This window comes from Lepidochelys kempii, chromosome 5 (genome assembly GCF_965140285.1).
Source record: "Lepidochelys kempii isolate rLepKem1 chromosome 5, rLepKem1.hap1, whole genome shotgun sequence".
NCBI classification, from domain to species: Eukaryota; Metazoa; Chordata; order Testudines; family Cheloniidae; genus Lepidochelys; species Lepidochelys kempii.
Window position 1 is genome coordinate 184,244 of NC_136384.1, and position 27,233 is coordinate 211,476.

General features: G+C 49.3%; 1 protein-coding gene across 3 annotated transcripts in view; it reads left to right on the forward strand.

Moving 5' to 3' along the window:
- CA9 (carbonic anhydrase 9) overlaps positions 1-27,233 on the forward strand; it is a 70,162-nt gene that overhangs the window by 10,234 nt on the left and 32,695 nt on the right. For all 3 annotated transcript variants that reach the window (XM_073343230.2, XM_073343232.2, XM_073343233.2), the window contains exon 2: positions 22,882-22,911. In XM_073343230.2, the coding sequence (XP_073199331.1) occupies positions 22,882-22,911 (30 nt within the window). The remainder of the gene's footprint in view (positions 1-22,881; positions 22,912-27,233) is intronic.

The window sequence follows — 27,233 nt, forward strand, 5'->3', positions numbered from 1 at the left end:
TGCTGTCAGGGTGCCAATGCCTGAGATGATGGGGCGCCCAGGATTTCCAGTTTTATGGATCTTGGGTAGTAGATAGAATATCCCAGGTCGGGGTTCCAGGGGTGTGTCTGTGCGGATTTGATCTTGTGCTTTTTCAGGAAGTTTCTTGAGCAAATGCTGTAGTTGCTTTTGGTAACTCTCAGTGGGATCATAGGGTAATGGCTTGTAGAAACTCGTGTTGGAGAGCTGCCGAGCAGCCTCTTGTTCATATTCCGACCTATTCATGATGACAACAGCACCTCCTTTGTCAGCCTTTTTGATTATGATCTGACAAAGGAGGTGCTGTTGTCATCATGAATAGGTCGGAATATGAACAAGAGGCTGCTCGGCAGCTCTCCAACACGAGTTTCTACAAGCCATTACCCTATGATCCCACTGAGAGTTACCAAAAGCAACTACAGCATTTGCTCAAGAAACTTCCTGAAAAAGCACAAGATCAAATCCGCACAGACACACCCCTGGAACCCCGACCTGGGATATTCTATCTACTACCCAAGATCCATAAAACTGGAAATCCTGGGTGCCCCATCATCTCAGGCATTGGCACCCTGACAGCAGGATTGTCTGGCTATGTAGACTCCCTCCTCAGGCCCTACGCTACCAGCACTCCCAGCTACCTTCGAGACACCACTGACTTCCTGAGGAAACTTCAATCCATCGGTGATCTTCCTGATAACACCATCCTGGCTACTATGGATGTAGAAGCCCTCTACACCAACATTCCACACAAAGATGGACTACAAGCCGTCAAGAACACTATCCCCGATAATGTCACGGCTAACCTGGTGGCTGAACTTTGTGACTTTGTCCTTACCCATAACTATTTCACATTTGGGGACAATGTATACCTTCAGATCAGCGGCACTGCTATGGGTACCCGCATGGCCCCACAGTATGCCAACATTTTTATGGCTGATTTAGAACAACGCTTCCTCAGCTCTCGTCCCCTAAAGCCCCTACTCTACTTGCGCTATATTGATGACATCTTCATCATCTGGACCCATGGAAAAGAAGCCTTTGAGGAATTCCACCATGATTTCAACAATTTCCATCCCACCACCAACCTCAGCCTGGTCCAGTCCACACAAGAGATCCACTTCCTGGACACTACAGTGCTAATAAACAATGGCCACATAAACACCACCCTATACCGTAAACCTACTGACCGCTATTCCTACCTGCATGCCTCCAGCTTTCACCCTGACCACACCACACGATCCATCGTCTACAGCCAAGCTCTGCGATACAACCGCATTTGCTCCAACCCCTCAGACAGAGACAAACACCTACAAGATCTCTGTCAAGCTTTCTTACAACTACAATACCCACCTGCAGAAGTAAAGAAACAGATTGATAGAGCCAGAAGAGTTCCCAGAAGTTACCTACTACAGGACAGGCCTAACAAAGAAAATAACAGAACGCCACTAGCCGTCACCTTCAGCCCCCAACTAAAACCCCTCCAACGCATTATTAAGGATCTACAACCTATCCTAAAGGATGACCCAACACTCTCACAAGTCTTGGGAGACAGGCCAGTCCTTGCCTACAGACAGCCCCGCAACCTGAAGCAAATACTCACCAACAACCACATACCACACAACAGAACCACTAACCCAGGAACTTATCCTTGCAACAAAGCCCGTTGCCAATTGTGCCCACATATCTATTCAGGGGACACCATCACAGGGCCTAATAACATCAGCCACACTATCAGAGGCTCGTTCACCTGCACATCCACCAATGTGATCTATGCCATCATGTGCCAGCAATGCCCCTCTGCCATGTACATTGGTCAAACTGGACAGTCTCTACGTAAAAGAATAAATGGACACAAATCAGATGTCAAGAATTATAACATTCATAAACCAGTCGGAGAACACTTCAATCTCTCTGGTCACGCAATCACAGACATGAAGGTCGCTATCTTAAAACAAAAAAACTTCAAATCCAGACTCCAGCGAGAAACTGCTGAATTGGAATTCATTTGCAAATTGGATACTATTAATTTAGGCTTAAATAGAGACTGGGAGTGGCTAAGTCATTATGCAAGGTAGCCTGTTTCCTCTTGTTTTTTCCTACCCCCCCCCCCCAGATGTTCTGGTTTAACTTGGATTTAAACCTGGAGAATGGTCAGTTTAGATGAGCTATTACCAGCAGGAGAGTGAGTTTGTGTGTGTATGGGGGTGGGGGGGATGTGAGAAAACCTTGATCTATGCAGGAAATAGCCCGACTTGATTATGTAAAGAGTTGTCACTTTGGATGGGCTAGCACCAGCAGGAGAGTGAATTTGTGTGGGGGGGTGGAGGGTGAGAAAACCTGGATTTGTGCTGGAAATGTCCCACCTGTTGATCACTTTAGATAAGCTATTACCAGCAGGACAGTGGGGTGGGAGGAGGTATTGTTTCATGATTTCTGTGTGTATATAAAGTCTGCTGCAGTTTCCACGGTAAACATCTGATGAAGTGAGCTGTAGCTCACGAAAGCTCATGCTCAAATAAATTGGTTAGTCTCTAAGGTGCCACAAGTACTCCTTTTCTTTTTGCGAATACAGACTAACAAGGCTGTTCCTCTGAAACCTGTGTGTGGAATAGACTCTTCTGAGAGCAATGGGAATGCAGCCTCCTGGCCCCTGCCTGCATCACATCCCTGAGTGACTATAGGGCCCAGTGCTCATTGCCAAGGCAACTGGAGCAGGGAGACCTGATTCCTCTCTTTGTGTATGGGCCAGGCAGGGGCCTGGGGGAAGGAGCACAATCATCTCAGGGCACTAGCAGTGAGCAGGGAGGGGCTCGGAGAGAGGACGGGGGCAGGAGAAGGCAGCGTTGGAAGAGTTCTCTAAAAACATCCGCTCAATGTGCAGCGGCAGTCAAAAAAAATTAACAGACTGCGAGGAACAGGTAGGAAAGGGAGAGATAATAAGACAGAAAATATCATAATGCCACTATATAAATCCATGGTGCCCTCACACCTTGAATACTGCTTGTGGATCCGTTCACTCCATCTCAAAAAAGATAAATTGCAATTGGAAAAAGTACAGAAAAGGCAGCAAAAATTATTAGGGGGATGGAACAACTTCTGTATGAGGAGAGATTAAAAAGACAGAGACTATTCAGCTTAGAAAAGAGACGGCTAAGGGGGAGGTCTGTAAAATCATGAGTGGTATGGAGAAAGTGAACAGGGAAGTGTTCTTTACCCCTTCACACAAGTATTTCTTCACACAATGCACAGCCAGCCTGTGGAACTCCTTGCCACAGGGTCAGTGTGGGGAGCAGGGACTGGCAGCTGGGGAGACACTGGAACCTCTCAGTGAGGGAGTGGTTTGCTTTGTGGCTAAGCACAGCCCTCCAGCATCCCCTGTGGTGAGTTCTATTTAAGTTGGGTGGGCTGGGTACCAGGCCCTGGTACCACTGTGGATGGTGACAGGACTGTGCCCTGTGCCTGGAGGTGTTGGATGCTCAGGGCTGAGTTGTGCAGGGGTGAGTGCCTCTGTGTGCTCCTGATGGTGGCTGAGTCTTTGCAGCTCGCTGGGAAATGGCGACGGGTGAGAGAGCTGCCTGTGTAGGCCTCACTTTGTTTCCCATCAGAATGGCTGGGACCGGCTGATGTGAGGCCAGAGGACAGCAGTTAATGGGCCAAGATACCATGTGGATAAGCACAGTGCAAATGCAGGGTGAGTGAACTGCAGGAGAAAGGCAGAAAGAGGGGAGAGAATGCGGAGAGGGGAGAGGAAGGAGCGTGAGGAGGGAGATGCAGATGCAGCTGATACACTGACCCCTGGTGACCCACCCAGGCTCCGCCATCAGCATTTGGACACCCAAGGCCAGACTTTTCCTCCCGTATACATGCTGAAGTCTCTGGGAGCACTTAGAGTAAGGGTAGCAGAATAGGCCATAATGAATTACCTTCCCCCTGCCTTAAGAGCCTGAGTGGGATTTCAGAGTTTGGCTCAGGCCCATTGCTCTGAGGGATACAGAGGAACCATTTTGCCTACTATGAAATATAGTCCCCCCTGATCAGGGCATGGCAGCTGAGTAACAGCCACACAGCACTCTACACAAGAGTGACGAACAGGAAATGGAGGGGTGTGATGCAGCAGGGAGGGGGGAGTGTTGACCTGGGAATGTGGCAGGGGAGTTTCAATGGGAATGGGAGACCTGAGAGCCTGTAACCTGAGCCAGGAGGGGGAGGGGGAGGTAACACCTCTGCCTGGGAATGTGGAAAAAGGCTGCAGGAGAGAGCCTTGGGGGTGGGGAGGGTTCGTTTCAGTTTGGTGCTGGGTGGCGGAACGCAGGGAACCCCAGGGCTGGGGTCTAAGCTCCCTGCTCCCCAGAAGGACTTGACTGAGGGGTCCTGGGTGTACCCACAAGCTCTGTTGTGGACTGTGTTCCTGTTGTCCAATAAACCTTCTGTTTTGCTGGCTGGCTGAGAGTCTCAGTGAATCCCAGGAAGAGGGGTGCAGGGCCTGGACTCCCCCACACTCCGTGACAAGGGGAATCCTGGACTCAGTGAAACTGCAGGCAGGAGCAAGGAATGCGGGACAGGCTCACCTAAGCAGGGACGGGTTGGCAGCAGACATGCCAAACCCGTGAAAAAATGCAGAAATTGGGCTTGTTTTTGGCTTAATTGGCTTATGAGTTCCTTGTTGGCTAGTTTTTGGCTTTTAGCTTTTTGCTTCTTTTTTTTTATTGGATCCTGGCAAGCAGGGGCAACAAGGAGCAAGCAAGGGCAACGGGGGGAGAGAGTCAGGGGTGTACAGTGGGCCCACCCAGCACGCCGGGGGAATCTAGTCACATAGAGTGTTGGGGTTCTTAGGGATTGGCTTGTTTTGGCCTTGTTTTAAAATGGGATTAGTTTGATTTTTGTCTTATTGTGAAAGTCGGGGTGCTTATTTACAGCGTGAAAGTTGGCAACTGTGGTTGGCAGGCCGTGCTGCTGCCTGGGCAGTTCTGTGGGGCCAGTGCTGTGAGCCCCATATCTGTGGCTCTTAGTCTGGTTTCTGTGCAGGCAGCGCCAGGATGAGCTGTGCAGCAAGATGCCTGCCGAACACTCATCATCTGATAGCAGATAGGAAAGATTTATGTGGGAATTGGACTCTTCCTGGGACCAGAGGTGAGGGGGAGGGGCCTGGAAGAATGAGGAGAGGGGTTGATGGGGGACTCTGGCAGAGCTGCAGAGAAGAGCGAGGGCCCTGTTCAGTATGGCGTGGGGGGACTGATTGGCCTCTGAGGCTGGGAAATTCCCTGGGGAGCCCCAGGCCTCAGAGGGTGCCTCTAGCCCAGCAGCTTTAGGGCTGACTCTGCCCTGGGCTAAACATGGCACACATTACATGAATTAAGAACTGGCTAACTGATAGGTCTCAGTGTAAGTGTGAACAGGGAATCGTCATCGAGCAGTGCTGGGGATTGGCCCTATGCAATTGAACAGCTTTATCGGTGACCTCGCAGAAAACATTCATTCATCACCAATAAAGTTTGCAGATGGGAGTGGTAAATAGTGAAGAGGGCAGGTCATTGATACAGAGCGATCTGGATCACTTGGGAGGCTGGGCACAAGTAAACAACAAGTCTGTTAGTACAGCTAAATGTAAGTGTACCCATCCAGGAACAAGGAATGCAGGCCATATTTACAGGATGGGGGACTCTATCCTGGGAAGCAGTGACGCTGGAAAAGATTTGTTTCAGAGGAACAGCCGTGTTAGTCTGTATTCGCAAAAAGAAAAGGAGTACTTGTGGCACCTTAGAGACTAACCAATTTATTTGAGCATGAGCTTTCGTGAGCTACAGCTCACTTCATCTGATGAAGTGAGCTGTAGCTCACGAAAGCTCATGCTCAAATAAATTGGTTAGTCTCTAAGGTGCCACAAGTACTCCTTTTCTTTTTGGAAAAGATTTGGAGGCTGTGGTGAATAATCAGCTGAACAAGAGCTACCAGTGGATTGCTGTGGGCAAAAGGATTAATGCGATCCTTGGATGCATAAACAGGGGAATCTCAAGTAGGAGTAGAGAGGTCATTTTACCTCTCTATTTGACACTGGTGCTTTAATGCTGTGTCCAGTTCTGATGTCCACAATTCAAGAAGGAGGTTGATAAACTGGAGAGGGATCAGAGAAGAGCCACGAGAGTAACCAGACTATTAGAAAACCTGCCTTAGTGACGGACTCCAGGAGCTCAATCTATTTAGCTTAACAAAAAGCAGGTGAAGGGGTGACTCGATTACAGTCTGTAAGCACCTGCATGGGGAACAAATATTTAATAATGGGCTTTTCAGTCTAGCAGAGAAAGGTCTAACATGATCCAATGGGTGGAAGGTGAAGCTAGACACATTCAGACTGGAACTGGGATGTACATTTTTGACAGTGAGAATAATTAATCATTGGAACAGTTTTCCAAGGGTGGTGGTGGATTCTCCATCTCTGTCAATTTTTAAATCAACATTGGATATCTTCGAACAGATCTTCTCTGGGAATTATTTTGGGGAAATTCTCTGGCCTTTGTTCTACCTGAGGTCAGACTAGATGATCACAGCGGTCCCATCTAGCCTCAGACTCTGTGAACAAAGTGCGGGGGTAGGGAAGGGTGACAGTCAGGAGCTGCTAGTCAGCAAGTGAGACTTAAAGCTCTGCAGAGCTTTCTCCCCACTCTAGCAACATCACCTGTGTGCAGCCAGCATAGCTGCACTGAATAGATTCCTGCACAGGGAGTGTGGAGCCAGTGCTTCAGGCGGGGGCAGCGCACGGAACCCTGTGGCCCTCCTGCCTAGGAGCTGGACCTGCTGGCCACTTCTGGGACGCAGCACAGTGCCAGCCAGGACAGGTAGGGACTAGAATCATAGAATCATAGAATATCAGGGTTGGAAGGGACCCCAGAAGGTCATCTAGTCCAACCCCCTGCTCAAAGCAGGACCAATTCCCAGTTAAATCATCCCAGCCAGGGCTTTGTCAAGCCTGACCTTAAAAACCTCTAAGGAAGGAGATTCTACCACCTCCCTAGGTAACGCATTCCAGTGTTTCACCACCCTCTTAGTGAAAAAGTTTTTCCTAATATCCAATCTAAACCTCCCCCACTGCAACTTGAGACCATTACTCCTCGTTCTGTCATCTGCTACCATTGAGAACAGTCTAGAGCCATCCTCTTTGGAACCCCCTTTCAGGTAGTTGAAAGCGGCTATCAAATCCCCCCTCATTCTTCTCTTCTGCAGGCTAAACAATCCCAGCTCCCTCAGCCTCTCCTCATAACTCATGTGTTCCAGTCCCCTAATCATTTTTGTTGCCCTTCGCTGGACTCTCTCCAGTTTATCCACATCCTTCTTGAAGTGTGGGGCCCAAAACTGGACACAGTACTCCAGATGAGGCCTCACCAATGTCGAATAGAGGGGAACGATCACGTCCCTCGATCTGCTCGCTATGCCCCTACTTATACATCCCAAAATGCCATTGGCCTTCTTGGCAACAAGGGCACACTGCTGACTCATATCCAGCTTCTCGTCCACTGTCACCCCTAGGTCCTTTTCCGCAGAACTGCTGCCTAGCCATTCGGTCCCTAGTCTGTAGCTGTGCATTGGGTTCTTCCGTCCTAAGTGCAGGACCCTGCACTTATCCTTATTGAACCTCATCAGATTTCTTTTGGCCCAATCCTCCAATTTGTCTAGGTCTTTCTGTATCCTATCCCTCCCCTCCAGCGTATCTACCACTCCTCCCAGTTTAGTATCATCCGCAAATTTGCTGACAGTGCAATCCACACCATCCTCCAGATCATTTATGAAGATATTGAACAAAACTGGCCCCAGGACCGACCCTTGGGGTACTCCACTTGATACCGGCTGCCAACTAGATATGGAGCCATTGATCACTACCCGTTGAGCCCGACAATCTAGCCAGCTTTCTACCCACCTTGTAGTGCATTCATCCAGCCCATACTTCCTTAACTTGCTGACAAGAATACTGTGGGAGACCGTGTCAAAAGCTTTGCTAAAGTCAAGAAACAATACATCCACTGCTTTCCCTTCATCCACAGAACCAGTAATCTCATCATAAAAGGCGATTAGATTAGTCAGGCATGACCTTCCCTTGGTGAATCCATGCTGGCTGTTCCTGATCACTTTCCTCTCATGCAAGTGCTTCAGGATTGATTCTTTGAGGACCTGCTCCATGATTCTTCCAGGGACTGAAGTGAGGCTGACTGGCCTGTAGTTCCCAGGATCCTTCTTCTTCCCTTTTTTAAAGATTGGCACTACATTAGCCTTTTTCCAGTCATCCGGGACTTCCCCGGTTCGCCACGAGTTTTCAAAGATAATGGCCAATGGCTCTGCAATCACAGCCACCAATTCCTTCAGCACTCTCGGATGCAGCTCGTCCGGCCCCATGGACTTGTGCATGTCCAGCTTTTCTAAATAGTCCCTAACCACCTCTATCTCCACAAAGGGCTGGCCATCTCTTCCCCATTTTGTGATGCCCAGCGCAGCAGTCTGGGAGCTGACCTTGTTAGTGAAAACAGAGGCAAAAAAAGCATTGAGTACAGTAGCTTTTTCCACATCCTCTGTCACTAGGTTGCCTCCCTCATTCAGTAAGGGGCCCACACATTCCTTGGCTTTCTTCTTGTTGCCAACATACCTGAAGAAACCCTTCTTGTTACTCTTGACATCTCTGGCTAGCTGCAGCTCCAGGTGTGATTTGGCCCTCCTGATAACATTCCTACATGCCCGAGCAATATTTTTATACTCTTCCCTGGTCATATGTCCAACCTTCCACTTCTTGTAAGCTTCTTTTTTATGTTTAAGATCCGCTAGGATTTCACCATTAAGCCAAGCTGGTTGCCTGCCATATTTACTATTCTTTCGACTCATTGGGATGGTTTGTCCCTGTAACCTCAACAGGGATTCCTTGAAATACAGCCAGCTCTCCTGGACTCCTTTCCCCTTCAGGTTAGTCCCCCAGGGGATCCTGGCCATCCGTTCCCTGAGGGAGTCGAAGTCTGCTTTCCTGAAGTCCAGGGTCCGTATCCTGCTGCTTACCTTTCTTCCCTGCGTCAGGATCCTGAACTCAACCAACTCATGGTCACTGCCTCCCATATTCCCATCCACTTTTGCTTCCCCCACTAATTCTACCCAGTTTGTGAGCAGCAGGTCAAGAAAAGCGCCCCCCCTAGTTGGCTCCTCTAGCACTTGCGCCAGGAAATTGTCCCCTACGCTGCCTTAGCACCGCAACACTGTCGACTGGACTTTTACCAAAAACTGTACAGCTGGTCACCCTCGGTCAGACTGGTCCTAGGGCCTGTGCTATACACAGGGTCAGATTGGATGGTCACATGTGGCCTTCTGGCTTTACAATCTGTATTCTATGTCCTCCTTGCAGCCCAGGCCCAAGTACCCCTCCAGCAGAGCAGCTTTGGCAGCTTTTAGCAATTGTGGTGGTCTGATCCAGTCGGATATCTGCACACTTGTGGTGTTTGAGTCCTGCCCACAAGCCGCCAGCCCTGGGCCCACACTGCGGAGGGAAGCAGTGGTGGGGCAGCAGTGCCACTGCAGCTCTAAGCTAGGGAGTGAATGTCCTGCTTCTGTTCACGTACTTGTGCAAGCTCTGCTAGAACGAGCGCATGGAATCACTGCCCTTATACATGGTGCAAGGATGCAGCCTTTGGCAGGACGCTACTGAGAGTATCAATTCAGGACAAGTTGCTTCGAGCAGGGCAGTTACAGCCCAAGGCTGGGGTTCCTTTGCACACCAAGCCGGCCAGACAGAGAGGACTTTGGTTTTACCCACTGGCTAACCAGAAGTCACACAAGCAATTCCCTCAGACACTCCAGTTTCCCAGTATCACCAGCAGCACCACTTCTTATGGGGACGAATGGTTATGAAAACCAATACCCAGTAAAAGAAAAAAGGTTCTCCCGATCCCAAAGAACCAAGCCCCAGACCCAGGTCAATATACAAGTCAGATCTGACCCACAAATCACGCTGTTGCTAATCCTTTAGAATCTTAAGTTTTATTCATAAAAGGAAAGAAATATAGATGAGAGCTAAAATTGGTCAAAGTAATCAATTACATACAGCAATGGCAAAGTTCTTGATTCAGGCTTGTAGCAGTGATGAAATAAACTGCAAGTTCAAATCAAGTCTCTGGAAAACATCCACAGCTGGGATGGGTCATTCAGTCCTTGGTTCAGAGGTTCAGTGTAGCAAAGTTCCTCCAGAGGTAAGAAGCAGGATTGAAGACAAAATGGAGATGACGCAGCAGCCTTTTATACCCTTTTGCCATGTGGAAGGACCCCTTTGTTCTTACTGTGGAAAATCACAGCAAGCAAGATGGAGTTTTGAGTCACATGAGCAAGTCACATGTCCATGTGTCATAAATATAAAGGGAAGGATAAACACCTTTAAAATCCCTCCTGGCCAGAGGAAAAACCCTTTCACCTGTAAAGGGTTAAGAAGCTAGGATAACCTCGCTGGCACCTTACCAAAATGACCAATGAGGAGACCAGATACTTTCAAAGCTGGAGGGGGGGAGAACAAAGGCTCTCTCTGTCTGTGTGATGCTTTTGTCAGGAACAGAACAGGAATGGAGTCTTAGAACTTAGTAAGTAATCTAGCTAGATATGCGTTGGATTCTGTTTTGTTTAAATGGCTGATAAAATAAGCTGTTCTGAATGGAATGTATATTCCTGTTTTTGTGATTTTTTTTAACTTAAGGTTTTGCCTAGAGGGATTCTCTATGTTTTGAATCTGATTACCCTGTAAGGTATTTACCATCCTGATTTTACAGAGGTGATTATTTTACTTTTTCTTCTATTAAAATTCTTCTTTTAAGAACCTGATTGCTTTTTTCATTGTTCTTAAGATCCAAGGGTTTGGGTCTGTGTTCACCTATGCAAATTGGTGAGGATTTTTATCAAGCCTTCCCCAGGAAAGAGGGTGTAGGGTTTGGGGAGGATTTTTGGGGGAAAGACGTTTCCAAGCGGGCTCTTTCCCGGTTATATATCTGTTAGACGCTTGGTGGTGGCAGCGATAAAGTACAAGGGCAAAAGGTAAAATAGTTTGGACCTTGGGGAAGTTTTAACCTAAGCTGGTAAAAATAAGCTTAGGGGGTTTTCATGTAGGTCCCCACATCTGTACCCTAGAGTTCAGAGTGGGGAAGGAACCTTGACACCATGCATGATTCAGTTCTTTACAGGTAGAGCAGCCATTGCTCACATGCTGCCTTGAACATTCCCAGGAAGGCTTCCCATATGTAGATTGGAGTCTCCCAAGCTCTATTGTCAGTGAAGTGTTTCTTGATTGGGCACTTAATCTGAAAATTCCTTTCTCAAGAAGCTGACCACATGCCTCACTAATGCTACTAAGAATCAAACACATTGTGATACAAGTACAGAGCCAATATTCATAACTTCAAATACAAAAATGATACACACATACAGACAGCCCTAATTATAACCAGCAAATTACAACCTTTTCATAGACACCTTACTTGACTTCCTTTGTACAAGATTTGGTGCAACTGTAGGACCTTGGTTGCCACAATGATCTATATGTTCACAGTTTATGTCCATAACGTCATGCATGATGACATGGGTAGTAGCACCGGAGGCACGGTGGGGCCATGCCAAATACATGCCCCTCATTTCAGGCATGTTTGTACTCAACACAGCTAAGCCAGCCTCTGCTGCCGTTACCCATGCTACCGGCGCTATGCTGTTATTTATGTATGTCTATGAACAGCAACTCACAGCCAGCTCATAGTGTAGACATACCCTAAGACAGCCCCTGAGTCCTCTGTAGAATGGGGAGGGTTCTCCCCCCTCCCCCCACAGCAGTGCCATTGGGTCTCAGGGAAATGAACAGCCTCAGGGCTGGGCCTGGGAAAATGGATCTTTCTCATCCATAAACTCACTCTATTACTATTAGGTGTCTTTCCATAGCCATTGCCAAGGGTGGGGCCAGAGAGCAGTGCTGTCAGCCCATCAGGCTCACCTCCTGAATGGGCCGAGTGTGACAACACCACTGCTAGGCTCCCGGCCCTGCTCAGAGTCAGGACCATGGAGACCCCAGCTACAAGAGCTGTACCTTGTGGGATGGAGGTGTGATGCAGCAGGGAGGGGGGAGTGTTGACCTGGGAATGTGGCAGGGGAGTTTCACTGGGGATGGGAGACCTGAGAGCCTGTAACCTGAGCCAGGAGGGGGAGGGGGAGGTAACACCTCTGCCTGGAAAACTGGACAAAGGCTGCAGGAGAGAGCCTGCTGGGGGGGTTTTCTTTTCAGTTTGGTGCTGGGTGGTGGAATGCAGGGAACCCCAGGGCTGGGGTGTAAGCTCCCTGCCCCCCAGAAGGACTTGACTGAGGGGTCCTGGTTGTACCCACAAGCTCTGTTTTAGACTGTGTTCCTATTGTCCAATAAACCTTCCATTTTACTGGCTGGCTGAGAGTCTCAGTGAATCCCAGGAAGAGGGGTGCAGGCCCTGGACTTCCCCACACTCCGTGACAACGGGTTGTTCTCCGCCCCAGGAATTGGGGGCTCCACTGGCCCCTTTCACTGCCCTCCTCTCCAATGTTTGTGTCCCCAGATTCTATGGACCCACTCACCCCAGCCCCCACATTGCTGCCTTTCTTGTTCCAGGGTCTGCTTGCCCATTTGATCTGGAGGATGGTGTGGATTGCACTCTCAGCAAATTTGCGGATGATACTAAACTGGGAGGAGTGGTAGATACGCTGGAGGGGAGGGATAGGATACAGAAGGACCTAGACAAATTGGAGGATTGGGCCAAAAGAAATCTGATGAGGTTCAATAAGGATAAGTGCAGGGTCCTGCACTTAGGACGGAAGAACCCAATGCACAGCTACAGACTAGGGACCGAATGGCTAGGCAGCAGTTCTGCGGAAAAGGACCTAGGGGTGACAGTGGATGAGAAGCTGGATATGAGTCAGCAGTGTGCCCTTGTTGCCAAGAAGGCCAATGGCATTTTGGGATGTATAAGTAGGGGCATAGCGAGCAGATCAAGGGACGTGATCGTTCCCCTCTATTCGACATTGGTGAGACCTCATCTGGAGTACTGTGTCCAGTTTTGGGCCCCACACTACAAGAAGGATGTGGACAAATTGGAGAGAGTCCAGCGAAGGGCAACAAAAATGATTAGGGGTCTGGAACACATGACTTATGAGGAGAGGCTGAGGGAGCTGGGATTGTTTAGCCTGCAGAAGAGAAGAATGAGGGGGGATTTGATAGCTGCTTTCAACTACCTGAAAGGGGGTTCCAAAGAGGATGGCTCTAGACTGTTCTCAATGGTAGCAGATGACAGAACGAGGAGTAATGGTCTCAAGTTGCAGTGGGGGAGGTTTAGATTGGATATTAGGAAAAACTTTTTCACTAAGAGGGTGGTGAAACACTGGAATGCGTTACCTAGGGAGGTGGTAGAATCTCCTTCCTTAGAGGTTTTTAAGGTCAGGCTTGACAAAGCCCTGGCTGGGATGATTTAACTGGGAATTGGTCCTGCTTTGAGCAGGGGGTTGGACTAGATGACCTTCTGGGGTCCCTTCCAACCCTGATATTCTATGATTCTATGATTTCTAAACTTCATCAACCTGGAGAGAAATGCATATTAGAACCAGCATGGTACATGTCACAGTGATCAGAGCAACTCCCCACCAGGGAACCCTGCACCTCAGTGACATAAGAACAGCCATACCGGGTCAGACCAAAGGTCCATCTAGCCCAGTATCCTGTCTTCCAACAGTGGCCAATGCCAGGTGCCCCTGAGGGAATGTACAGAACAGGTAATCACCAAGTGATCCATCCCCTGTCCGCTCATTCCCAGCTTCTGGCAAACCATCCCCAGCTGGGGAACAGGGGCCTTGCACCAGGCCTGAACCTCAGCACCCCCAAGGTCTGCCTGCCTGAGATTGGGAGTGAATTCGAGAGGGGAAGACATCCCACACCCAAGATCCTTCAGAATCAGAGGGTTAGAAGGGACTGCAAGGGTCCAGACCTAAGGATGCTGAGCAAGAGCAGGTTAGCTGAGTTCAGTGGCCTATTGACCTCCCCTTTCCTACCTCCCCCCATCCTCACCCTTCTGAAGGGTTGCCAACCCTTCAGGTTGCCCTGGAGTTTCCAGGAATTAAAAATTAATCTTTCATTAAAGATTATGTCATGTGATGAAACCTCCAGGAATATGTCTAACCAAAATTGGCAACTCTACCCCTCCTGGAGCTAAGCCGTAAGGCACCTACCTGCTCCTCCTTAAGATCCAGCTCTGCTCCAGGGCCTAAGGGAAAGTGCCAATGGCTCAGGGCTAAGCAGAAGAGCCAGTGGAGAGAGCTGAGAATGATTATCTTGTAGCAGGCCTAGGTAACTCTGCAGTCTTAGCCCTGCTCCCCTCCTCCCTGCATTGTGTTTCTCAGGCTCACTCATTTCTCTCGAGCTCTTTGGGGCGGATCAGTACCTGTGAGCACTGAGCGTGTCTCTGGGGCAGTACGGTGCTCCAGAGAGGCTCCCTTGCAGCAAGCAGCTCATAGACCTTAAGGCCTGTTGGGAACATTAGATCATCTAATCCGACCTCTTGTATACCACAGGCCAGAGACGTTCATCCATTTACCCCTGTATTGAGCCCAATTGCGTGTATTCGAGTAAAGCTTTTCCAGAAAGTTACCAGTCTTAATGTGAAGACAAGAGGTGGAGACTCCACTCTAGGAGTTTGTTTCAGTGCTTAAGCACTGTTACAAATTGTGCCTCATTTCTAATTTGATTTTGTCTGGCTTTAACTTGTAACCATTGGTTCTTGTTTTGCCTTTCCTGCTAGGTTGAAGAGCCCCTTATTACCAGGTATTTTCTCCCTAGGAAGATCCTTGTAGGCTGTAATCATAGAATCATAGAATATCAGGGTTGGAAGGGACCTCAGGAGGTCATCTACTCCAACCCCATGCTCAAAGCAGGATCAATCCCCAATTAAATCATCCCAGCCAGGGCTTTGTCAAGCCTGACCTTAAAAACTTCTAAGGAAGGAAATTCTACCACCTCCCTAGGTAACGCATTCCAGTGTTTCACCACCCTCCTAGTGAAAAAGTTTTTCCTAATATCCAACCTAAACCTCCCCCACTGCAACTTGAGACCATTACTCCTTGTCCTGTCCTCTTCTACCACTGAGAATAGTCTAGAACCATCCTCTCTGGAACCACCTCTCAGGTAGTTGAAAGCAGCTATCAAATCCCCCCTCATTCTTCTCTTCTGCAGACTAAACAATCCCAGTTCCCTCAGCCTCTCCTCATAAGTCATGTGTTCCAGACCCCTAATCATTTTTGTTGCCCTTCGCTGGACTCTCTCCAATTTATCCACATCCTTCTTGAAGTGTGGGGCCCAAAACTGGACACAGTACTCCAGATGAGGCCTCACCAATGTCGAATAGAGGGGGACGATCACGTCCCTCGATCTGCTCGCTATGCCCCTACTTATACATCCCAAAATGCCATTGGCCTTCTTGGCAACAAGGGCACACTGCTGACTCATATCCAGCTTCTCGTCCACTGTCACCCCTAGGTCCTTTTCTGCAGAACTGCTGCCTAGCCATTCGGTCCCTAGTCTGTAGCTGTGCATTGGGTTCTTCCGTCCTAAGTGCAGGACCCTGCACTTATCCTTATTGAACCTCATCAGATTTCTTTTTGCCCAATCCTCCAATTTGTCTAGGTCCTTTTGTATCCTATCCCTCCCCTCCAGCGTATCTACCACTCCTCCCAGTTTAGTATCATCCGCAAATTTGCTGACAGTGCAATCCACACCATCCTCCAGATCATTTATGAAGATATTGAACAAAACTGGTCCCAGGACCGACCCTTGGGGTACTCCACTTGATACCGGCTGCCAACTAGATATGGAGCCATTGATCACTACCCGTTGAGCCCGACAATCTAGCCAGCTTTCTACCCACCTTATAGTGCATTCATCCAGCCCATACTTCTTTAACTTGCTGACAAGAATACTGTGGGAGACCGTGTCAAAAGCTTTGCTAAAGTCAAGAAACAATACATCCACTGCTTTCCCTTCATCCACAGAACCAATAATCTCATCATAGAAGGCGATTAGATTAGTCAGGCATGACCTTCCCTTGGTGAATCCATGCTGACTGTTCCTGATCACTTTCCTCTCATGTAAGTGCTTCAGGATTGATTCTTTGAGGACCTGCTCCATGATTTTTCCAGGGACTGAGGTGAGGCTGACTGGCCTGTAGTTCCCAGGATCCTCCTTCTTCCCTTTTTTAAAGATTGGCACTACATTAGCCTTTTTCCAGTCATCCGGGACTTCCCCCGTTCGCCACGAGTTTTCAAAGATAATGGCCAATGGCTCTTCATCATCTGTCTTCCTTTTGATAAGCTAAAGAGATGGAGCACCTTAACTCTTTCAGTCTAAAGTATTTTTCAGCCCTCACATAATTTTTGCGGCTCTACTCTTCACCCTCTATAATTTATCAACAGCTTTTTAATAATGTGGACACCAGAATTCACCGCAGTATTCCAATGTTGGTCTTGCCAATGCTGTAAATATAGAGAGGTAAAACCACCTGCCTAGCCTCCTCCCTACTCCCCTGTTTATATGCCCCATGAGCACATGGTCTGGAGTTTCTTCATCTCATTAGGAATGTAGGGAAAAGTGTTGCCTTCCTGATAAGCTAAATGTCTTCAGGCTTTACTCTTTGCGAGCACTGACCCAGAAGAGGTAGGGGTGAGGGGTGGGGTTCTGGGAGGGAGTTTGGGTGCTGGGTGCAGGCTCTGGGCTGGGGCAGTGGGTTGGGGTGTGGGCGGGGGCTGAGGGGTGTAGGCTCTGTGAGAAAGTTTGGGAGCAGGGTACGGGTTATGGGCTGGGGCAGGGGGTTGGGGTGCGGGAGGAGTCAGGGGGTGGCATTTACCTTGGGCGGCGCAGCTCCCAAAGTGACCAGCACACCCCTCTGGCAGTGGCTCCTAAATGGGGGTGTCTTGGGGGGTCTCTGCGCACCACTGCCCGCAGGTGCCACACTTCCCGGCCAATGGGAGCTGTGGAATTGGCGGTTGGGGGGTACAACACGCAGAAACAAACACACACTGCAGGGCTGCTCCTGAAAGCAGCGTGGAGGGAGGGAGGCAGCGTGGTCAGGGAGTTGCCTTAGTATAGCAACCAGGCAAGGTACTAACAAACTTCAACAGGACTTTATTTTTAAAGTGGAAACCTCATTACAAGCTGCTGCTGCACCCTCTCACTCTGCCTCCTCAACTTCCCCCGCCCTTTCCTGTCCTTTCAAACTCCCAACAGCCAGTGCTCCCAGTTCTAATAATTACAAGCAGCATCTAAACACCACATTCCCTCCTCTCTTAAGAAACTCTCCCAATTAAAATAAACATTTTTGTTCCAACCACAGGAACAAATATGAAACAAGACACTATACTGTTGGCAGAAATATTACACTGAAAACACCGTAGATACTACATATCATAGTCTCTAGTCCAGACAGGTGGTCGTCTGGGTCTGACAGGCCGTCTCTCAAGCCCCGGTTCCAGGTCAATGTCTTGTTGTGTTGATACTACAGTGAAGCTGTCCAATGCAGACTGGGTGTTGGCATAATCTCCTCTTGGTGTATAGGCAGGTGCAAGATAAGAAGCATTCCATACCTGCCCATCAGAAAGTTGATAGGTGTAAGGTCCTTTCTTCTCTATGATTTTAAGAGGAGCTGTGAATTTATGGTCCCCTTTGCGTAAAATTCCAGGTTTTTGTATTCTAATGAAGGAACCGCACTCAAACTTTGGTTCCTTAGCTTGTCTGTGAAAGCCTTATACTTTGCTTGGTTCTGTTCAACTCTTTTTCTCACATCATCCTCGGTTGGGGCATCCGGTCGTGCCTTTAACAACCCAGCAATGTTCAGTTTAGTATTCATCTGTTTCCCATGCAGTAACTCTGCGGGTGATCTTTGCGTGGTGGTATGTCGTGTAGCCCGGTATGCTTGCAAGAAATCAGTAGTGAAGGTTATCCACAATCGCCCTTCCAGTTTAGCCATTTGCAAAATCTCTTTCAAACTTCTATTAAACCATTGGATTTCCCCACTGGCTTGAGGGTAATATAGGGATGACCTTCTGTGTAAAATGTTCCTCTGTGCTAGAAAAGTTTCAAATTCCAGGGAAGTAAATTGACTACCATTATCTGAAACCAGTTCTTTGGGGCTACCTTCCCTGCTAAAAACTGAAGAGAGGAACTTAATTACTGTAGCAGAAGAGATTTGCGATGTAAACACTACTTCAGGCCATTTACTGAAATAGTCTATTAAAGTGATGGCATAATGGCAGTCACTTGGAGCAGTATCAAAGGGTCCTACAATGTCAATCGCCACTTTTTCCCATGCAGATTCAGGAAGAGGAACAGTCTGTAATGGAGGGGTACATGTCACTGCTGTCTTATCATGCATTTGGCAAGTGACACAGGATTTTAGTACAGCCTGTGAAATTGTATGCCCCAGAAAGGAGAGTTCAGTTTATCTAAATTTGTATTTGGACCTATTAAGCTTGAGGCCTGCTTTGCTGATGCAGTTTAGTACAGACTGCAGGTTATTGTCATGCTCCTCAGAAGTATTTCCAAACACGATAATATCATCCAGATAGCACTGAACTCCATGTTGATTCTTCAGAATCAATGACATCATTTTTTGGAAGGCACTTGGGGCAGATGCGAGACCCTATGGAACACCTTTAAAATGAAATAGTCCCTCATGTGTAATAAATGCTGTGAGGTCTCTGCTATCTTCATGCAACGTAACCTGGTAGTATGTGCTCTGCAAATCAAGAGTAGAAAACATCTTTGCTCCATGGAGTTCTGTAAATGCTTCTTCTATGTGAGGAAGAGGATGGCTGTCAATCACAATAGCTTTATTTGGCTCCCTTAAATCCACACAAAGGCGAATGCCTCCACCCTTCTTCTGCATCACTACGACAGGTGAAACCCATTCTGAGGAGTCAATCTCTTCAATAATGTCCTTTTGAACAAGTTTTCTATGTTCCTCTGAAACAGCTTCCCTGACTGAAAATGGTAAGCTCCGTAACTTCTGTTGTACAGGCATCACATTATTCTATATTTTAACTTTATGCAGAAACCCATAAGCACAGCCGAGTTGCTCCTCAACCTGGTGTTGGGTCCCAGCTGAAACTGGTGTGTGTACCGCAGGAGTGCTTTGCTGAGAAAGATCAATTCGTCCATGAACTACCCTGAGATTTAAAGCAGCCAATAAATCTCTGCCAAGGATAGGAGTGCCTTTGTGGACAATGTAGAACTCTGCAGTTACACAGCAATCACCAAAAGTAACTATTGTTGGCAGGCAGCCACATACTGGAATATGGTTTTTCAAATAACACACCAAGTGAAGTTTGGGTTCAGGAAGAGGCACATCTTTAAAGTAATGCAAATAGATGGAATCAGGTAGTATAGATACTGCTGAGCCAGTGTCCAACATTAGCTGAATAGAGTGTGGTTTGCCTGAGGGTATGGCGGAAACGTTTACAGTGCACTTTATTTGTTCTGGAATATGTGCAGTAGTGATTTTGTCCACGCTCAGCACAGTAACATCTGGTATTGTAACTGTATGCACCTGTTGATTGAACTGGCTGCTGTGACATACTTTAGCAAAATGTCCAATCTTTTTGCAATGATTGCACTGAGCTACTTTTGCCGGATATCCTGTGTAGCTTGCAAGGTGTTGTGGGGGTCAACAGCGAAAGCATGCTTTTACTGTATTTTGAATTTGCTGATTTGGTGGTTTTTCATTAGTTTTTCTCTTGCAATTGTGTGTCTGCAGCGATAGTGAACTTTTCTGCAAAGGAGTCACAGCTTGGACTGTGCCTCCTGTATCCATGCTCATCATTTTGGCTTCAGCTGTAGCTGACTCAATCTGAGTAGCAATGGTTATTGCTTTTTCTAGTGTAAGTTGTGGTTCTAGAAGTAAGCATTCTCTTACACAAAACATGGTTGTTTTCTCAATGAGCTGGTCTCTAATCATCTCATCTGCCATATTCCCAAAGTTACAAGTTACAATCAGACTCCTCAGGGAAGCAATATACTGCATTATAGTCTCCCGTGTTTTCTGCTCACGCTGGCGAAATCTGTAGCGATTAGCTACTACATTCAGTTTTGGCACAAAAAAGTTCTTTAATGCAGTGAGTGCAGTCTCATATTTATGACCTGCAAGGGGAAAAGTGTAAAATATACGCTGCCCTTTTGCTCCAAGGCAGTGGATTAGCAGAGCACACTTTCTTACTTCAGAAATCTCTGTAGCACTGATTGCAAGCAGATAAGTCTCAAACATATGGATCCAGGCAGTAAAAGCAATTAGAGGCTCACCTGGGCTTTGCAGAAAGGATGCAGGTGGGTTCAGAGGCAGAAGATCCATCCTCGTCGCCAAAATGTTGTAGCAACCAGGCAAGGTACTAACAAACTTCAACAGGACTTTATTTTTAAAGTGGAAACCTCTTTACCAAGCTGCTGCTGCACCCTCGGTAGCTCTCACTCCACCTCCTCAACTCCCCCCACCCCTTCCTGTTTCCTGTCCTTTCAGACTCCCAACAGCCAGTGCTCCCAGTTCCAATAATTACAAGCAGCATCTAAACACCACACTTAGCTCTGCTGTGATGCTGCTGGTACGTCTCTGCGCCCCTTTGGGGGGCGGGGGGCAGTGGGTCTCCATGCACAGCCTGGGGAGGAGCAGTGCGTGGAGTCGCCTCCACCCGCCAGGGACACGCAGAGATGTGCGAGCCGCTTCCGGGAGTGGCGTAGGGCTACCAGCCACAGAATACAGGCAGCCTGCCTGCCTGAGCCCTGCTGCACCACCGGCTGGGACTTGGGGGCTGGTAGTCAGATGAGATTTGTCCTGCATTTTGGGGGCCCCCCTATGTAACGATGATGGCTTTGGTGGGACCCAACGGAGAGTGCCAATTCAGGACAAATTGCTTAGAGCAGGGCAGTTACAGCCCAAGACTGGGGTTTTTCCACCTCTAAGGCAAACCAAACCAGCCAAACATGAGGACTTTGGTTTTACTCCACTAGCTAAGCACAAGTCACACAAGCAATTCCCTTAGACACTCCAGTTTCCCAGTATCCCCAGCAGTGCCACTCGTTATGGGGACGAATGGTTATGAAAACCAATACCCCAGTAGAAGAAAAAAGGGTCTCTCAATCCCAAAGGACCAAGCCCCAGACCAGGGGTGGGAACACTTTTTGGCCTGAGGGTCACATCGGGGTGCGAAACTGTATGGAGGGCCGGGTAGGGAAGGCTGTGCCCCCCAAACAGCCTTGCCCCCACCCCCTATCCACCGCCTCCCACTTCCCAGCCCGACTGCCCCCCTCAGAATCCTTGACCCATCCAACCCCCCCGCCCCTTGTCCCTTGACTGCCTGCTCCCAGGACCCCCCCACCCCAATCTTCCCCCCCGGGACCCCACCCACAATCCAACCCCCCTGCTCCCTGTCCCCTGACTGCCCCCCGACCCCTAGCTACACCTCCATCCCATGACAGGCCCTCCCGGGACTCCCACGCCCTATCCAACCTCCTCTGTTCCTCATCCCCTGACCGCCCCCCCGCCAAACCTATGCCCCATCCAACTACCCCCGATCCCTGTCTGCTGACTGCCCCCAGGGACCCCCTACCCTATATCCAACACCCCCCGCCACTGCCCCCTTACCATGCCACTCAGAGCAGCAGACGCTCGCAGCCAGCCGCACTGTCCGCAGGGCGAACTTAGGCTGCGGGGGAAGGGGGACAGCAGGGGAGGAGCCAGGGACTAGCCTCCCAGGCCAGGAGCTCAAGGGCAGGGCAAGGGCGGTCTGGTGGGCCAGATATGGCCCGCGGGCTGTAGTTTGCCCATCTCTGCCCCAGACCCAGGTCAATATACAAATCAGATCTTACCCACAAATCACGCTGATGCCAATCCTTTAGAATCTAAAATCTAAAGGTTTATTCATAAAAGGAAAAAGATAGAGATGAGAGCTAGAATTGGTTAAATGGAATCAATGACATACAGTAATGGCAAAGTTCTTGGTTCAGGCTTGTCTCAGTGATGGAATAGGCTGCAGGTTCAAATCAAGTCTCTGGAGAACATCCACAGCTGGGATGGGTCATTCAGTCCTTGGTTCAGAACTTCAGCGTAGCAAAGTCCCTCCAGAGGAAAGAAGCAGGACTGAAGACCAGATGGAGGAGCTGCAGCAGCTTTCTATAGTCTCTTGCCATGTGGTCTCTGTTTTCTTTGTCCCAAAGACAAGCTGTCCATCCCATGACCTGGAAACACCTCAGAGTTCTCTCCATAGGCCTGTCCCTGCACACCTGGCTGAGTCCCAAGGCGTATCTGCCTTCTCTCAATGGGTCACTTGTATAGCTGATGGTCCTTAATGGGCCATCCAGCAGGCGAGGCAGAGCTGACACCAACTTGACACCAACTGGGGTGTCACCCAGAAGCACAGCACAAGTTTGAACTACAGACAGGGTAGAGCCAATACTTAAAATTTTAAATACAAAAATGACACATGCACACAGATAGCATAATCATAACTAGCAACCTTCTTTTAGACACCTTATTTGACCCCCTTTATACAAGATTTGGTGCCACTACAGGATCTTGGTTGCAACAATGATCTATACGGTCCCAGATTATGTCAATAACGTCACACCCTGTCAATGTTTGTTTCATGGTAAATCCTCTTCTGCCTGAGTGAGAGGAGGGGGAAGGGTGAGAAACTGGGAGGGAACTGGGAGCAAGTGTGGGGCAGTCCAGCTGGGTGGGGATTGGAGGGCTGCCTGGAACTGGTTTGTTTGCTGCCAGCTCATGGCTTCCACTCATTCTCTCTCTCTCTCTCTCTTTTCTTTTCAAGGTCCTGACCACGGTCACTGGAGCTATGCAGGTAAATACACTATGGTTACTCTTACCCTTTCATATCACGCAGCAGGCCCTGGGCCCGTGCCAGCTAGGGTTAATTATTACAGGGCTGCCTTGCTCACTCCCATGCTCTGCCTTGCCCTGCCCCTGTTCAGCAGCAGGGAGGGGGTCTGGTACCAACCCCAGAGGGGCTCACAAGCATTTCTGGGGCCTCACAGGCCCAGGGAAAGGTGGGAGCTGCTCAGCTTCAAATAAGAATCTGATGATTCAGATTACCCAAATAAGATGATTTAATTGGGTATGGGTCCTGCTTTTGAGCAGGGGGTTGGACTAGATGACCTCCTGAGGTCCCTTCCAACCCTGATATTCTATGATTCTATGATTAAGAGAGAGTGACCCTGTCGGAAACCATTGTTGGGCCCCATCCTGCCCATCTGTTCTGTGTTCCCACAGGCTAAAAGGTTCATTCACTCACTGAGCTGGACTTCACACACACACACACCCGGGGGTCACTGGGAGAGCCAGGTTCCATGTTCACGCAGACCTAGGGTTGCTTCCTCTGCTGGAGCATCGACCCCTGGCTTAGAAGCACCTCCTCTCTTATGGGGTATTGACTCATCAGTCCTGTGTCCCCCTGCCATATGCACCCCGCTTTGCAGCTAGGCTGGCTGTGCAGCTCCCTTCCCATAGGGAGGTGGCCCAGGGCACAAGCCAGGCTCCTGACCCTGTGCCTGCCTGGTGAACTGGCTGTTCTGCTGCCCGCAGGCACAGCCCAGCTGGATAGAGAGTTCCTCACATCACTGGCGTCCCACACCCCTGGGGCCTTTAACTGGGGCTGGGACTGGAAATCTCAGATGTGCCTACAGGACCTTTGCTTTGCTCTTTGAGCTTCCTGGCTCCCCTGACTCCACCATGCTGGGCTTCTCTGCTTACTTATTTTCCTTCCATGCTGGGTTTCCCTGCTTCTCTCTCCACCCACCCCATGCAAGCTGCTGTCTCCCGACGTTCACACCAAGGCCCAGGTCACCATTATCCTGAGCCTTGTGTCTCATTTGCCCTGTAAATCAGCGTGGGGACACCTTACGCTCACTTTGCACTGGTGTCAGTGACAACACAAGGTGTAGGGGACTGGTGAATTAGGCCCCAAAATATGAATTGGGCCCTAGAGAAAGGTCTCACTCAGGGTATGTCTACACTACGAAATTAGGTCTAATTTATAGAAGTCGATTTTTTAAAAAGCGATTTTATACAGTCGATTGTGTGTGTCCCCACTAAGCACATTAAGTTGGTGGAGTGCATCCACAGTACCGAGGCTAGCATTGACTTTGGGAGCATTGCACTGTGGGTAGCCATCCCACAATTCCCGCAGTCTCCGCCGCCCATTGGAATTCTGGGTTAAGTTCCCAATGCCTGATGGGGCCAGAACATTGTCGCGGGTGGTTTTGGGTACATGTCGTCAGTCGCCCCTCCCTCCGTGAAAACAACAGCAGACAATCATTTCGTGCCTTTTTTCCGTGCGGGCGCCACACTGCTTTCAGCAGACGGTGCAGTAGGTCTGCAAACCGTCATCATCGAACGACTGCTTCCGCTGCCACTCTGCTCTCCTGATGCTATGAATCCACCTCACAGGTCCTCTACATGACCATCGTCATCCATCGCTTCAGCTGCCACTCTGCTTTCCTGGTGGTCTTGCAGAGCCGCTTCCACTGCAACTCTGCTCGGCTGCTCTTGTGCTATACCATGGCAAGCGTGCAGCCTGCTCAGCCGTTGTGTCCTGGCAGCAGACGGTGCAGTAGGTCTGCAAAACTGGTCATCCAACTACCACCTCCCCTGCAACTCTGCTCTCCTGCTCTCTTGCAGACGCCATATCATGGCAAGCATGGAGCCCGCTCAGATCACTGCGGCAGTTATGAGCATTGTAAACACCTCGCGCATTATCCTGCAGTACGTGCAGAACCAGAACCTGCAAAAGCAGGCGAGGAGGCAACAGCAGCGCAGTGACGAGAGTGATGAGGACATGGACACAGACTTCTCTCAAACCATCGGCCCCGGCAATTTGGCCATCCTGGTGGCAGTGGGGCAGTCTCATACCATGGAACGCCAATTCTGGGCCTGGGAAACAAGCACAGGCTGGTGGGACCGCATAGTGTTGCAGGTCTGGGATGATTCCCAGTGGCTGCAAAACTTTCACATGCGTAAGGGCACTTTCATGGAACTTTGTGACTTGCTTTCCCCTGCCCTGAAGCACAAGAATACCAAGGTGAGGGCAGCCCTCACAGTTCACAATCGAGTGGCGATAACCCTGTGGAAGCTTGCAACGCCAGACAGCTACCGGTCAGTTGGGAATCAATTTGGAATCGGCAAATCTACTGTGGGGGCTGCTGTGATCCAAGTAGCCCACGCAATCACTGAACAGCTGCTATCAAGGGTAGTGACCCTGGGAAATGTGCAGGTCATAGTGGATGGCTTTGCTGCAATGGGATTCCCTAACTGTGGTGGGGCGATAGATGGAACCCATATCCCTATCTTGGGACCGGAGCACCAAGGCAGCCAGTACATAAACCGCAAGGGGTACTTTTCAATGGTGCTGCAAGGTCTGGTGGATCACAAGGGACGTTTCACCAACATCAACGTGGGATGGCTGGGAAAGGTGCATGACACTCGCATCTTCAGGAACTCTGGTCGGTATGAATAGCTGCAGGAAGGGACTTACTTTCCAGACCAGAAAATAACCGTTGGGGATGTTGAAATGCCTATATGTGTCCTTGGGGACCCAGCCTACCCCTTAATGCCATGGCTCATGAAGCCGTACACAGGCAGCCTGGACAGTAGTCAGGAGCTGTTCAACTACAGGCAGAGCAAGTGCAGAATGGTGGTAGAATTTGCATTTGGACATTTGAAAGTCCAACGCTGGTGCAGTTTACTGACTCGGTTAGACCTCAGCGAAACCATGTTCCCACTGTTATTACTGCTCGCTGTGCGCTCCACAATATCTGTGAGAGTAAGGGGGAGACGTTTATGGCGGGGTGGGAAGTTGAGGCAAATCGTCTGGCCGCTGATTATGTGCAGCCAGACACCAGGGCGGTTAGAAGAGCACAGCAGGGCGCGCTGCGCATCAGAGAAGCTTTGAAAACCAGTTTCATGGCTGACCAGGCTACGGTGTGACAGTTCTGTTTGTTTCTCCTTGACAAAAACCCGCCCCCTTGGTTCACTCTACTTCCCTGTAAGCCAACCGCCCTCCCCTCCCCCCTTCGATCACTGCTTGCAGAGGCAATAAAGTCATTGTTGTTTCAAATTCATGCATTCTTTATTAATTCGTCACACAAATAGGGGGATAACTGCCAAGGTAGCCCAGGACGGGTGGGGGAGGAGGGAAGCACTGGGTGGGGTGGTGGAGGAGGGGAGGAGGGAAGGACAAGGCCACACTGCACTTCAAAACTTATTGAATGCCAGCCTTCTGTTGCTTGGGCAGTCCTCTGGGGTGGAGGCCCCTCCCACCCTCCGCATTCTTGGGCATCTGGGTGAGGAGACTATGGAACTTGGGGAGGAGGGCGGTTGGTTACATAGGGGCTGCAGTGGCGGTCTGTGCCTTTCCTACACCTCAACCATACGCCGGAGCATATCGTTTTGATCCTCCAGTAGCCTCAGCATTGCATCCTGCCTCCTTTCATCATGCTGCCGCCACCTTTCCTCTTGATCCCGCCACCTCTCCTGTTGCTCCCACCACCTGTCCTCTCGCGCTTCCATCCTGTCCTCACGTTCATTTTGTGCTTTCCTGGACTCTGCCATTGTCTGCCTCCATGCATTCTGCTAGGCTTTTTCAGTTTGGGTGGACTGCATGAGCTCAGAGAACATTTCATTGTGAGTGCGTTTTTTTCTCCTTATCTAAGCTAGCCTTTGGGACGGAGATGCTAGTCACAGCGTTGAAATATTTGCAGCTCCGGGAGGAAAAAAAGGGAGATTAAAACTGAAAAAGACACACTGGCCATTTAAAAGGAGGGGCTGATGTTTTCGGGTTAACGTGCAGCACAAACCCAACTAACCCCCACCCCCAATTCTCTTTGATGATCGTTTCACCCCTGCCCCCACTGCATGGCTAACAGCGAGGATGATTTCTGTTCAGCCACAGGCAAACAGCCCTGCAGGAACAGCCACCTCTGAATGTCCCCTTAATAAAATTCCCCTATTTCAACCAGGTGACCATGAATGATATCACACTCCTGAGGATAACACAGAGAGATAAAGAACAGATGTTGCTTGAATGCCAGCAAACACACACACTGCCATGCTTTGTTTTGCAATGATTCCAGATTAAGTGCTACTGGCCTGGCATGGTAAAGTGTCTTA